The following is a 15,498-nucleotide window of genomic DNA, read 5'->3' as shown; positions in this document are numbered from 1 at the left end:
GGATAGAAAAATCAAAATAATTAGAAGTCGCTCAAATAAAAGTTAACTTGAGTTTGAATGAGACTCGAGGGGATCTCTTGTGAGCAAATGCATATTGAGCTTTAGTGCACAAATTTTGTTACATATTTTAACTTTCATTGGACAAGTGACATTGCCAAATAAGTGCCATTGTGTCTAACAGCAAGTGTTTGTACTTTTTTTAAACAGAGAAGAAGATACAGAAAATGAAAACGAAAAGAAAATTTGGTACTATAGTACAAAAGTCCAGCTTGCAGAATTAATTGACTGTCTAGACAAAGATTATTGGGAAGCAGAACTCTGCAAAATTCTGGAAGAAATGCGTGAAGAAATCCACCGGCACATGGACATAACTGAAGACTTGACCAATAAGGCTCGGGGCAGTAATAAATCCTTTCTGGCGGCAGCTAATGGTGAGAAGGAAATTTTTCATTTTCGTTTTTGTTAAATTTGAGACAAACTCTTGGTATGAAATCACGACAAAAATTTGAAAATATGTATTTCAAGTGTGTATATTTTACTTGAGTTCTCCGTATTACATTTTGCCAAGAGAACTTTGTTAATCCCAGCCTAAGTGAAAGGTGCTGTACATGTTAGTGTTTTGTATCTCGCCCCGTCTGGTCATTACTACTATCCCCCAAAGTGCTTATTTGTTTCTTTAATTCAAGTATCTTATTAAACCTTTTTGGGAGTCCTCTTTTTAATTATGAGAAATGGTATTTTTTAAAATTTGCTCTTCGCTTTATTCATTTTCCATTTGTTTTAGTTTAATAAACATTCCTTCAGTTGAACAACCTCTACACACAAAATAGATGTTTAAAATATTTATTTGAATGAAAAGAGATTTAGATCTCAAGAGGTTTTATGAGTCTGCCACATGTTTTCTGGAAATCGTTTAACTGAGCCTTTAAAGACCCCTGATGGCTACGGCCAGATGGAAAGCTTTATTTTTTTAATAAAACTTTGAGTTTTAGAATGTTTTTAGAGTTTCAGAAGAGTTGCTAAAGTAGTACAGACTTCCTTCCACATACCCTGCACCAGGATTCCCGTTAACATCTTACGTTACTGCGTTGCTTTTGTCATAACTAATGAGCCAGTATTGATCCATTGTAGTAACTACAGTCTATACTTTATTCACATTTCTTTAGTATTTATCGAATGGTGCTCTCTGTCTCATGACCCGGTCCAGGACATCCCATTATATTTAGTTATATCTCTTTAGGTTCCTCTAGACTGTTGCAGTTTCTCAGTCTTTCCTTATTTTGGATGACTTTGACAAGTTTGAGGAGTACTGGTCAGGTATTTAGTAGAATGCCCTTAATATATATATATTTGTCACATGCTCTTCTCATAGTTAGCCTGGCGTAATGCATTTTGGGGAGGAATACCACAGAGGTGAAGTGCCATTGTCATCATCACATCAGTACATGCTGTCAATTTGACTTACCGCTGATGATGTTGACCTTGATCGACTGGTTGAGGTAGTGTTTGTCAGGTTTCTACATTATAAAATTATTCCTCCCACTCATTCTTTAGGGAAGACAGTCACTATGCACAGCCCACACTTAGGGGTTAAGGTATTATGTTTCACCTCCTTGAGGGAACAGTTATTTACATAAATTATTTGGGGGTTTTCTGCACAGGTGATCTATCTGTCCTCCATTTATTTTGTCAATCATTTATTTATGTCACTGTAGACGCATGGATATTTCTTTTATACTTTGGGTTATATTTCAGTTACTACTTTATTTCGTTGCTCACCTTTTTGCTTTTAAAAAATCCTTTGCTTTTTAAAAGATAATGAGATGCACATGATAATTTTTAGAAGTTGCCATCATAATCCCCAGTTTCACCTTCCTTTTTTATCATTATTATCATTTTAAGAAATCATGCCAGATACACTCTGTGCATGTTTAATAAGTATCACCTATTTTTTCTAATCAAACCTTATAATCATTAGATAAAATGATTGGTAAGACTCCGAAAGTACACTTTAACTGCCTGGTTCCTGCTCTTCTACTTATGCTATCTACTAAACATACATACCTATTAATTTTCCCCATTTTCCATTTTCTTAAAATAGATTTTGCATTTAACCTTATTTAATTCAGCGATATACAAGCTTATTCTCACACACTCTACATTAATAGTTTCTTGAATTTATGAATATTTTTGGAGAGGAAGTTTGTGTTACCTCCACTCATAATTTCCTTTCATGAATCATGGCATTAAAATGGACAGATAAATCCCTTTTTACTTTTTTGCATTCTCAGATTTTAGTGCAATAATAAAGAAACATGTCCAGTCCCCTAAAAAGCGATATGAAGTATATTTTTATCAAGTACTTTGAACTAGAAATATTTTTTAGAGTTTTTTTGTGTACAAATTGTATACATAGTATCATCTTAATAAAGAACAAAACCAAAATAGGAATGGATAATCAAAACATTCAGTGATCTGATTTAGGGGAGTGTAAAAAACTAAAAATGTTCAATATAGAGGAATTGGTTAATTCCATTATGGATTATCATGTGATAGAACACTGTACATTGGAGAATTATATAAGGTACCATGCAAAAACAGTACCTGAGTCTTTGAGGTGCCTAAATTCTCTTCTTTTAAATAACCAGTTGGGTAAATAGACCAGCCTTTATCATTAAAAAATAACCAGTTAACATAGTAGGATTATAGTTGGTTTCCTTTTTATATTTTTCAGATTTCCAGTGAGCATGTTTCAGTGTAATTCGGCATGCAGTGTACTTTTAAATATTAGTTAAACCTTTTGTAGTAATCAAGAACAGCAGAGAGAGCTTTGAGTGGTAGGCCACAGTGTGTTCTTAGCAAGTCGGATGGCCAGACTTGTGGGCTGCCTGCCTTGCGCCCTGCAGTTACCCTCCTAGTACAACGTGGAGTGCATTTAATTAAGGTAACTGCACCTTGGATTTAATGGTGAGATCTAGATGAAAAGTGATTTTTCTTTCTTTTTTTCTCCTCCTCCCCCTCCTCTTTTGCTAAGGTGCAAGCAACCTGGTACTAAAGAAGGAGGAATTCACAAGTTGAAAATTGTTGGGGAAGAGAAAGGGAAAATGACATTTTTGTGTACTTCCTGTAGGCCAGGTGTTCAACTAGATGTTTTACAAGCCTTAAGTCCTCTCAGCCATGTTGTAAGAAGTGTACTGGCAGTGGGTTAAACATTCAGATAGAAGAATTCCCCATTAAAAACTGGTCTGCCACTGTTACCTTAATTTGCTCTCTCTGGGAAACAAAGTCTTGGCTATGATAGTTATTTTAGGAGTGTGCAGCCCCAGGTAAATCCCAAAATAATGCCCAGTGGTGTTCTTCAACTCGGAATTTTATGGGATGAAAACAACAGAAACTACTGAGGTTCTGAAATAGCCAGGAATAATTTGCAGAATCATGACAGTAATTTCAGAATCATAGCCTGTCCTAATGACTTGACCTTTTTATTCTCTCGAATAGCATTAATCCTTTCAAATTTAGTACCATCAAGTTTTTATATACATGTATGTCCACTTTTAGAGAATTTAAGTCTAATTTTGGTTGTTGAATTTTTCTTTTTTTTTTTCCTTTTATGAAAAATTTCAAATATACAGAAAGATCAAAAGAATTATACAGTAAACACTCACATGCCCATCATTTAGAATCCACAGTTTACTGTATATTTGTAACTGTAAATGGTTTGCTAAATTTATCTTATACATTATGGTAATTGTGTTTTGTAATGCTCTGTTTTGCTTGTTTGAAGGAAGTTTATTTTCGGAATGAATTTTTCTAAGAGATTTACTGACGTCCAGTGGGTTAATTCTTTCAGCTTAGTTTTGAAATATACCTGCAAGGCATAGAATGTTAGTGTTTCCAGAATATATGTGTTATATAGATCAGATACGACCTAAACCATAGTTTTTTTTAAACCTGAAACAAATACATCCAGACTGATAAATATATATGTGCTTGATAGAGTGGTAACAGATAGAATATTTGAAATTAGAACCATTATAGAAAATCAGAGATCTGTGGTCATTCTACTTGTGTTTTTATAGATTTGTTTTTAATGTTTGATTCTTATTAACTGGCACTACGGAAGTTGGAAGGAATTACTACAGTTTGGTTAGGACTATCTAGCAGTAGAAGAGCAGGGTGAAGCTATGTTTGAAAGAGAAATAATATGGCTCTAAGAAAAGCAGATAATTTTCTAAATAAAAAGTTCTTTTAAAAAGAGTGATTTGTGGTACTTCCATTGATAAGTTTAGTGTACTTAAGAATAAATGCAGCTAGTGTAAACCAGAGCTGCAAGTAGCATATGTAGGTAGGTAAAGAGATGAGAGGAAGTCATGTAAAAAAGGATCCTGGGATGACTTGGATGATGAGGACAGAAAATATGCCAGTTGGAATTACTTTCATTTGAAATCGTCGTCTTGTAGCTGTCTTAGATCTTCAGTGGCTCCAAATTTTTATAGGAATTAGTAGAGAAGATGAGAGAGGGTTTGAGGAATTAACTCCGGCCAGCTCAACTGTAAGTCACTTTACCAGAAAGGTCAGTATTTTCCAGTAATGACTTTACAAGGTTTTTCTAATCCTAGGAAACATTCTAGACATTTGCAATTTAAGAAATAATAATGAAATGAAGTTAGAGAACACTTAAAGGAAATGTAAACAAGGAAATTTTTAAAATCCCAAAAGAATTGCCTTGGGTGTATGGCATTAAGAATGTTTCTTCTTGTTTACAAACATTATACTCTAGTTGGTAAATTTTTTTCTCATGGGTGTATGCAGTTTATCAAGTCTGTAATTACTATGTATACTAGTGTGGACCAAATAAGTACATTGTAGTTAATGAGAACCAAGTTTCTCCTGTCAGAGAAACAAGTTACAGAGAAGCAACAGGGCCATGCTTGAATGAACCACACACACACAGAGAGCTACAGAAATAGTGTATATGTACGTGAGTTAGTATACATGCATTTCCTAGTTCTGTTTGATGAGAGAATATAGAAGCAATGATACCCCAGTGGTAACAGGTACATCTAGCACCCAGATTATGGCTTCTGAATACTGTTCTCCAATAAAAAAGGACAAAGACCCCTTAGAGAAATGGTGGATTCTGGGGTGGAGGCAGGGAAAATTTACAAGGTGAGCCTGGAGTATCTTGTAGTGCTGGAAAATAAGGAAGTGCTAGATGAATGAATGAATGAGGCGTGTTTAAAGGACACAGGCTTCACCTGAAAAAGCTCTCAATGACTAAAGCTTGAACAATTTGAGCAACAAAATAAAAAGCGATAGTAATGGATCATAACCCAAAGAACAATCTATGGTCTGTACCATGTTGTTGTATCACTGCTCAAGTTCAAAGAGGATTAGAGAGCCCTTAGGGATTTAGTGATCTTCAGAAAAGTTATGGGACTGCAGAGAGAAATGTTTCCAGATGGACCTCTATTTTCTCAGTTTACAGTGGACTGAAGGTTAGGTAGCTTGCCCAGGGTCACACAGCTAATTCAAGTCCTGTCTGCACTAGGTCAGTGGGTTTTAAGGTTTTGATCACTGTACCGTGCCGCCCAGACTGTGGGTCTATGTCAGTTTACGATTTTTCTCATGTGGGAGAGCATGTGACAGTATTCTATAATCAAGTCTCAGTTTCAAAAGGTAGACTAATTTTTTTAAAGAGAAAGAACTTAAAATTAACGTGTATTTTCTAGTAGTTAAGATAACCAAATTGGTTGAGTTCTCTACATATCAAATTTTATTGGTAATCTTGATCCATATTCATGGTTTTAATGCTTTCGACATATTTAGCTTTAATAACTTGAAACTCTTACAGGGCACTAGTAGTACTTTTGTATTTGGTATATATGGAAACAAAATTTTTTATTTATTTTTATTATAGAAGAAATTTTGGAATCCATTAAAGCCAAAAAGGGAGAGATTGATGTTAAAAGCCCAGAAGAAGTAGAAAAGGACACCAGTGAGACTGAGAATAACTCCAAAGATGCTGAGAAAAGCAGAGAGGAGTTAGAAGACCAGTCCCTGGAAAAAGACAGCGACGACAAAGCACCAGAAGATGATCCTGAGCAAGGAAAATCTGAGGGTAAAAAATTACTTGGTTAAAAAGAAATAGTTCATCAATGCTATTTATGAAATCTCCAGTTTTACTTGCAAATGAAAGTAGATCTTTTTTATTACAAGCAACTTTAATTTTTTATTTCTAAAGAGATGAGATACCCTTTTCCCTTGTAACATACAGTCATCGTAATGAGTTTTATGTCTTGGCAGATTTCTATGATGGTATACCCATGTCTCTGTTTATACTTTCTAATAAGGTGCCATTTCCCTGTGAGATTTGTTAGCAAAAAAAATCACTATTTTTATACCAGAATGTCCACTTTCATATATGATCAAATATGTTCATTTTTATATTACTTAAACATTCTTAACATGTTTAATATTCTTAAATACTCTTTGGATTGCCTACTACAAAAATATCTCAATCTAATTTCTTCAGAATGGCCATCAAATGAAAGTCAGAGTTTTTGGTGATCGTTCGTTTTTGGTAGTGGATTGAATGTGGCCATATGTCCTAAAGCAATTGTAAAGGATATCTTTAAAGTTTTGTTGTGCATTTTACTGTAGAGCCAACAGAAGTTGGGGATAAAGGTAACTCTGTGTCAGCAAATCTTGGCGACAACACAACAAATGCTTCTTCAGAAGAGACTAGTCCCTCTGAAGGGAGGAGTCCCGTGGGGTGTTTCTCAGAAACCCATGATAGCAGCAACATGGCAGAGAAGAAGGTGGCATCTGAGCTCCCCCCGGATATGCCAGGTACAGAGGGCAGTGTATCAGTCGATGCCTCTGTAATGGGGGGAATCCTCCCCTTTTGTAGTTAAAGCTGAATGTCACCTAAAACTTAAAGTATGTGTTCATTCATGCTGCTTGCTTACCTAAGTGCCATCCTTGATTGCTAAATTGTCACCTAACATTTGGAGTTTGACAAATGTTCTTGCAGTTAGTGCTTGAAACTCATCATAATCGTCATGCTTTTTAAAGTTCATTTAGCTGTTTTTGTCTAATAGACTTAATTGTATATTTTATCACCAGAACGTAGTGGCAGATATTTTGGTTTTAAGTACTTACATACTAATGGCTCAGTGTCGAATGATTTGATCATTCCAATTCTATATGTGCTAACAGATTAATTCTATGTTTGCATGTGCTCATGTAGTTTTTTTTAACATTTCAAACTGTGATATCATAATAGAAAACCATCGTCACAAAACATTTTTGTAAGATGCATTTGATATAAAAATGTAAGTTAATCAGTAATTCATATTACACACTTTTTAAAAATAAATTATACTCAAAATAAGTTATGTAGCACCCCTGAAATGTCATTATGTTTTTTCTTTTGCCATTTTTAAAAATGAAAAAAAAAATAGTTATAGGAGCTATTTATATTTTTTGAGAATCAAATTATAAAATATAGATGAGCAAAACAAGAAAATAAACCCTGGAAGTACCATTAAAAGTCAAGAATTATAGTTAATACCTTGATGAAAATCATGAAAGATTTTTTTCTGTGTATTGTAAGAATATCACATAATCTTGGCGCCCCCCCCCCCCCCACACCTTTATTTTAGCCATTCTGATAGGAATGTGAGGATATCTTATTCTGGTTTTAACTTGCAGTTCCCTGGCGACTAAGAATGTTGAGCATTTTCTCGCACGCATGTATGTGTGCATGTGCACACGTGCATATATTTATATGTGTACATAGGTCATTTAGTTATTTTCTTTTGTGAAGTACCTTTGAGTTCCTTTGTTTTCTAGTAAGTGCTCTCTTTTTTGGTTTATGGTTGTTCATAGGAGAGGGTAAATTTAGTCCCTCTATCTTGACTAGAAGCAGACGTTCCTACACTGATTTTTTAAAAAAGTGTTAATCCCGTCTCATATTCCTGGAAACTTAGTCATGATGTATTTTCATTCTTACATATTCTTGCATCCTATTTTGTTTAGGATTTTTCCAACCCCTTCCATGAGTGAGACTAGACTGACTTACAGTTTTCCTTCTCTGATAATATCCATGTCAGGCTTTGGTGTCAAGATCATGCTGACCTCATAAACTGACTTGGGACAAGTTCCCATTTTTCCTCTTGTGGGTTGGTATTATTTATTCCTTAAGTATTTGCTGAAACCATCTGGTCCTGAAAATTTCATTGTGGGAAAGTTATTTGTAGATTTCATTTTTGGAGTACATAGTGGGCTATTCATATTTTCTTTTTTCTTCTATCAGTTTTAATAAGTTTTATTTTTCTGGGAATCCTTGATTCATTTAAATTTAAAATTTTATTGGCATAATAACATCCTACCTTTTTAATGTCTGCAGGATCGATAGTGATGTTCACTTTTTTCAACCCAGAAATCGGTTATCTCTTCTTTCTCAGCATTTCATAGGACTGTTAACAATTTTTATTAGTCTTTAAAAAAAAAAAAAAAATTCGGCTTTGTTGATTCCTTCTCTATTGTATGTTTTCTCTAGTTTATTTCTTATCTTTATTACATTCTTTCTTTTGATTTTGCATTTTTATGCATCCCCTCCTCCTCTGAGTCTTTAAAAGCCATTTTATCAAGTTATAATTGAAATACAAAAAGCTGTATGTATTTAATATATACAGCTTGATATGTTTGGAGGTAAATATGCACCCATGAAACCATCACTGCAATCTATGGCATAAACATATCCATCACCTCCAAAAATTTCTTAAACCCTCTTTATTATTTTTTCTCCCATCTTCTTAAGATGGATGCTTAGATGATTTTTAGTTTTTCTTTTTTCTATGTCTGCTGTCAGGACTATGCGTTTTTCCCTCTATGTACTGCTATTGCTGCATCTCACAATTTTTTATGTTATATTGTCTTTATCATTCAATTTAAAATATTTTCTAATTTTCATTATATATATTTTTAACCCATCACTTATATGGAAGTATTTTGCATAGTACCAAACATTTGGAGATTTTCTAGTTACTTTTTTGTTATATCTAGTTTAACCCACTGTAGTTAGAGAACATTCTGTGCATGTTTTATGTACTTTAAGATTTGTTTAGGCTTGTTTTATGGTGCAGCATTTATTAATGTTAATATATGTCCCATGTACACTAGAAGAGGATATGTATTTTTAGTTGTTGGGTGCAGCGTAGGACACTTAGGTCAAGGTTTCTTATTATGTTATTCAAATCTATGTCCTTTCTATGTTTTTTTCCTTCTCTGCAAGATACTTATAAATTATTTCTAACTATTTACTGTGATGTTGCTTTTTTAAAAATTTTTTTCAGTTTTTACATTATGTAATTTGTGGCTGTGTTATTAGATGCACATAATTTTTATATTGTTGCATTAACTTTATCATTGTGAAATGTCCTTTATCGTTAATCATATTTTTAAGCTACAGTAGTTTTTTTTTTTTTTTGGTGTTTTGTTGTATATCTTTTCTGAAATAGATTTTGAAAAATAGTGTGAGAATTTAAAATCTCTTTAGAGATACATCTACTTTAGAATTTCTTTAGGAATATATATATATATATATAATTTCAAGCTGTATCTTGTCAAGTCTTGTCAGGTGACTCACTTTCATATGATAGATAACATGCAAAAAATTACAAATTTGTGGTCTAACAATCTATAGAGTGAGAACATAAGAAAAATGGGCGGATTTTTCATGATTTGATACTGGACATGATCAGCAATCAGAAAGATTTTATGTGGTTAAGATTGAAGATTGAACCGGAAATTTGGGCAATTTTGGGAAAGATTGGTAGATATCACTTTTAAAGTTTATGTTTTAATATCTTGGATTTTTTTCCCCTGTGTCTATGTTTCAGACATTTCACATAAGTTCATGAAAAGGGTTTAATGTTGCCAAAAACGACCCCTATAGCAAGTATGCTGTTTTGTGTTCTTTATAATTTCTTTGTAGTTAACAGAAAGCTCAATTTCACAATGAAACTTTTATCCTGGATTTTAGATTAGAAACTTTTTGTACCAGAATGTCAGTTTTTAAATTTTAAGGAGAAAAAGGAGCACATGTCTTTCTAGCATCTTAAACTCAAATCCACTGTTGAGTATTTGTAATCAAATGAATAATGCAGACTATTCGTTCTGCCTCTAGATTTAATGCTTGGGATTAGGAAAATAACAGTAGTAGGTAAAACTTTATTTCTTTAGCTACTTATAATTGCTTTGAAAATGTTTCCATGACCATATTGAAACTTTAAACATCTGTAAAATATTCTTTAGTTTCTTATTATTTTTAACTTGTTTTGTTTTAGTTTCTAGTCATGCATTCTGATTATTTTAATTCATTTTTTCCCTTAAAAAAATTTCTTTTACCATTAGTCGGAAGTTATTTTTTTCTCTTTGTAGTTTTTTCCTTAGAATTTTTAAAAAAGACTTTAGTGTTTATGTTCAGAAGTTGCAGATCAAGATCTATATATAATTTTGGTTTGAGGGACAACTACAAATATATTCCTCTTGTTAGTCATTCACAGTGTTTGTCATGTCCAATAATAATAGTATTGTAAATATCAGAACTGATACTATTTGTTGTAGGGTTAAGAACTTCTGGACTGTGAGGATTCAGATGTATGTGTCGGTAATTAATATACCTTCTTTGTGGTATTTTGAGGTAAATGCTTGAGATTTTTGTAATCCTATAGTTTAATGAAGTTAAAGAGATGAAGAGTTTTAGAACCATTATTAAAAAAAAAATTCAGTATTTACAACTGAACTGGAGGAAAACACTGTTTTCCACTTAAAGCAAATTAACTAGGGACAGATTAATAGAAAAGCTATACATTATGAGTTTATGCTAGTCCTTAGCTCATTAATACCTTAAAAGTTTAGAAGAAGGATAGAATGTGAACTCAGTTTGCTTTCAGAGGGTTAATGGTATTTTTACATCAGAATACCTGGGTAGGGGATTGATTGCCTCTTATAAAGTACCATTATCTTCCTAATAGCAGAGAACACATACTATTATAAAGTATTTTAAGATGTATATAATATGTGATTTGATTCTATCATTTGTTCTGTATATTTTTTAACTAGACCTTTTCTGTAAAGAAGTTTTCCTCATTAAGAGTGTTTGAATACATTGAAATACACACACGTGCGCGCTCGCGATTCTGAATCTCTTAAGTTCCTACCCCAGAATTATTTTTTTGATTAAAACCAAACTTGAGTATGTTACGTACCGAAAAATTTTTTGTGGACTGGTCTAGAACCTAATCACTTTTTGTTATATTTTTATAAGAAAATGTACTCTGAACTCTGAGCTCATAAATGAAGGGAGATCTTTATATACTATTTCATTATTTGAGTAAATGATTTTTAGACTATTATAAATTAGGTATACTGTACTTTACAAATCTAGATCTAGAGCTGTAAAAGGAATGATTAGTGAGGAATCTGTTACTTGTGTGAAACTTCTTTTCTTCCATTTACTTGTGTTTTCCCAAGAAGTAGTTGATTATATTACTGGTTTGTAGCTTTGTAGGTGTAAGTTTATTAAAAAAAATTTTTTTTAGATCATTTATTTTAAAATATTTAAAATTTGTTTAGGCAAAGCAACCCTTGGTTGACCACATAGATTGCAAGGACCTTGTTAGCTGACAATCCCTTATTTTTAAAATTTTTTTTTTTTTGCCTATAGCGCCTGGTCTTCCTAGGTGGTCTCCCATCCAGGTACTAACCAGGCCCGACCCTGCTTAGCTTCCGACATCAGACAGAATCTGGCTTGTTCAGGGTGGCACGGCCGTAGACAGTAGGTGTAAGTTTTAAATTTGCCATTTTTAACTTTCTTATAAAATTTTTTATTAGGAAAAATGTAAAATATACATAGACGTTAAGAAAGTAGTATAATGGACACCTTCCCCATATATCTAATACTTAGATTTAAAAATTATCAAGATTTAGGTATACTTGTTTGTTTCACCCTTTTTTTTTTTTAAACCTTTTGTTTTTCTATTATTGCATCAAATTAAAGTTTCTTCCTTTGATTCCAGGGGTATAGTATTAGATAAGTCATAGTCTTTAGTTAATTGCATTTATCATTCATTGGTCATTGTGTAGTCTCTCTTAATTTATTCATCCAGATTTAAAATTATCTTTGATAATGAAATAAACATCTAGGAACCTATTACCCAAAACAAAAAGCTAAGTCCTGCTTTGAAATTAACCTGCATCTAACCATCTCCCCAGTCCCAGCCCCCGCCCCCTCTCTCCTACCTGAAGTGATTGTCAGCACTGAGTCCTGCATTCACTGATACCTTCTTTCCTTCTTGTCAGGGAAACCCAGTAGAATAAGATTGTTGATACCCCAGGTCATAGATGTATAACCCACATACTCTTACTTCATTGAGTTGATCTACATGATTTTCTAAAAATTATATGGTTTTGTTATTTTAAACTTTATAGCAAGTTTATTGTCTGAAGTATATCTTAAGTGTTTTGTGTTAAGTATAACTTTTTGGAACTTATTTCACTTTGTCATATTACTAATATGTATATTGCTGGAGTTCTTTCATATTAACTGCCTTATAATATTCCTCTATGTAACTGTATCATAGTTTCTTTATTTCCTTTCCTGTAAATGTGGATTTTGAGTTATTTCCCACTGCAGTATTTTAAAGCAAATTTCAGACATCATGTTATATCAACCCTGTATACATCTCTAAAGAATATGGACATTTTCTTACATAATTACAGTGCCATGATCATTTTAATAAAATTGACAATTCCTTAATTATCCAGTCAATTTAAATTTCCTCACTTAAATTTTTTTTTTAACATTTGCTGTATCTGAAATAACTCCAGATAAGTTCCCCATATAACATAATACTTGGTGTTATGTCTCCTGAGTTTCTTAATCTAAAGTACTCCCTGCCTCCCTGACTTTTTTCTTGCACAGGCTGTTGACTTGTTGGAGAATGCTAGTGCGTCCTTCCCTGTCATTTCCCACATCCAGGATTTATCTGTTTCCTTCCTCTTGGTGTTATTTGTTACTGAAGGCTTGAGTAAATTCATTTTCAAGGATTTTTGACAAGAATACTTAATAATTATCTACTAAGTACTTCATATCATTTTGCATCAAGCACCTCATGATGTCTGTTTGTTCTGTTTTACAAATGCTAAGATTGATCATTGAATTCAGGTGTTAACATTGTAAAGTTCCCTGTTAATGTCTCAGTTGTTGATGATCTTTCCAGAATCAGTTATCTCTTTGGAGGTTATAATGTGGTGATTTCTGATTCTATCATTCGTTCTGTATTTTTTTAACTAGAATTTTTCTGTAAAGAAGTTTTCCTCATTAACTAAGGCTCTTTGAACATATTGAAATATAGTTAGAGCAAGAATAAATGCTTAATTATTTTTCCTAAATTCTGATTTTCAGAATCAGGAGTTGATGTCCAGTTACCTTCAGTGGTGACTTATGAGTAATGGACTTTTGAGGGAAGGGCGTGGCTTTCTCATTTTAGGTATCTGTTTGAACTCATGAATCTACATGTATTCAATTTGTTTCAGTCAGTTGTAGTTATCTGTTTTGCTTATATTGACAGCGGAGCCCCTTCACATTGGTTTTTGAGTGCTTTTCACATGACTCCATAGTCTTAGGTAACTTCCTTGCTTTTTGGCAGAATAAGACAGCTGAAGTATTTTGTTTGTTTGTTTGTTTGTTTGTTTTTTCCTTCTCCTATTTCCTACCCTAGACCTAGAATCAGTCATTCCTCCAAGAAGCCCTGTTTTCTTTTAGTGGGAAAATGATATTTAGACATCATAATCTGGGCCTGGGTATGCTTATTGCTCTTGAGCTTGCACTGCCTCTAGGCTTCTTTGGTGGGTAATGTTAGGGAATACCTGTTTTTAAAAAGAAAAAGACAATTCCTATTGACGTTTCAGATTTAAATTGAGGATTACATATTTAGTTTCTTTGTTTTTACACTTATTTTTCTTTTCCCTTATCCTGAAAGCCTTAGTTCTTAACAACAGAACCTTATATATGTTCTTTATCCTGATACTGATATCCATTAATAATAATATATTATTAATTTCTGATGTGTATTAACACAGTAATAAGAAATTATTTTATAGATTGTAGTAATTTCATATAACTAGTATTACTGCTTATAATAAGACTGCTGAATGGCATTAAAGGAATTTTGCAGTTCCTTATTCTTATACCATATTTCCAGTAAGGACATAACAGTCAAAGTACTGTGTTCCAGAGTCACTTGAAATAATTTTTCTCTTTGTGTGATTATGCTAACAACTTGATATAAAGTTAGGCTTATTTGTTTCAGTTTGTTTTCAGTTTTTAGGGGTTTCATTTCTAATTTTAACTTTTTACATGATTCCAAAAACTTAACTATCTAACTGTATATGCGCAGAGAACTTTCACTTTCATTCTTTTCTTCTGTGGGTAACCAGATCCTTCCCTTTCCTTATAGGCAGCCATTTTTATTAATGTTTGGCTATTCTTTTAGTGAGGGTTTTTTTTTTTTTGTAAATAAAAGCAAAATATGTCCATAAATATATATTTCTCTCCCTTTCTTACACAAAAGTTAGCATACTATAAGTACTATTCTGAACTTTTCTTTTTACATTTAATCTTGAGATCATTTCATATGGATATAGTGATTTTTTTTCAGTTCTTTTTATGGTGCATGATATTTCATTGTGTGTGTCATCTTTTATTAAATAAATGTCCTATTGATGGACATTTTGTTTGTTTCTGCCATTATAAATAATGCTGCAATGAATAATTCTGTAAATAAGTAATTTAGTATTTTTGCCAGTGTATTCGGGATAGGTTTCTGGACATGGGATTGCTAGGTTGAGTGAATGCATGTGTAGTTTTTCTAGATGTTGTCAGTTTCCTTTTACCCACTTTGCACCAATTTGCATTCCCATAGCAATGTGTAGGGGGTGCCAGTTAACCCACTGCCTCTCCACCTGAGTGTATGGTGAGACTTGGATTTTCGCCAGTCTGATAGCTGAGAAGTAATTTTTCTATGTAGTTTTACTTTGCATTTCTCTTAGTTTGAATTAAGTGAACATATTTCCATATGTTTAAAGGCCCTTTTCATTTTTTTTGGTGACTTTATATAATTTTCCATTTTTCTATCAGATTGGTTTTTTTCCCCCCTCAAAAAAATCTAGGAGCTCATACAATAGAGATAGCCTTTGCAATATACTGTCAACCACTTGTTAATTTAGGTGATTGATTTAAAGAGTATCTTAATAGTGACCAAGTGAAATACAGAGGGAGGCTTTTAATTTCTGAACTCCATGGGAAGACATAGGCTTTTTTAGTTCATAGTGTATACTTTTAGAAAGCATACTCTTAGTGATACTATTAAATTGTTCTTAAAATAGCAATCACTAAGGCATTACCTTCTAGTTAATTTGGGAGCA

At 32.8% G+C, this 15,498-nt stretch overlaps 1 protein-coding gene and 1 pseudogene across 1 annotated transcript in view; one reads left to right on the top strand and one right to left on the bottom strand.

Annotated features, from left to right (window-relative positions):
* Positions 1–15,498, top strand: part of BPTF (bromodomain PHD finger transcription factor) — a 120,430-nt gene that overhangs the window by 40,976 nt on the left and 63,956 nt on the right. The window contains 3 exon segments of the mRNA XM_016129063.2: positions 208–431; positions 5,921–6,121; positions 6,664–6,852. Of these exon segments, the coding sequence (XP_015984549.2) occupies positions 208–431; positions 5,921–6,121; positions 6,664–6,852 (614 nt within the window).
* On the bottom strand, positions 11,729–11,847 carry LOC118604829 (annotated as a pseudogene).

Source organism: Rousettus aegyptiacus, unplaced genomic scaffold, assembly GCF_014176215.1.
Source record: "Rousettus aegyptiacus isolate mRouAeg1 unplaced genomic scaffold, mRouAeg1.p scaffold_m13_p_6, whole genome shotgun sequence".
Classification (NCBI taxonomy): Eukaryota; Metazoa; Chordata; class Mammalia; order Chiroptera; family Pteropodidae; genus Rousettus; species Rousettus aegyptiacus.
Note: the sequence above shows the minus strand (reverse complement) of the source record. Positions and strands in the feature narration are given on the sequence as shown.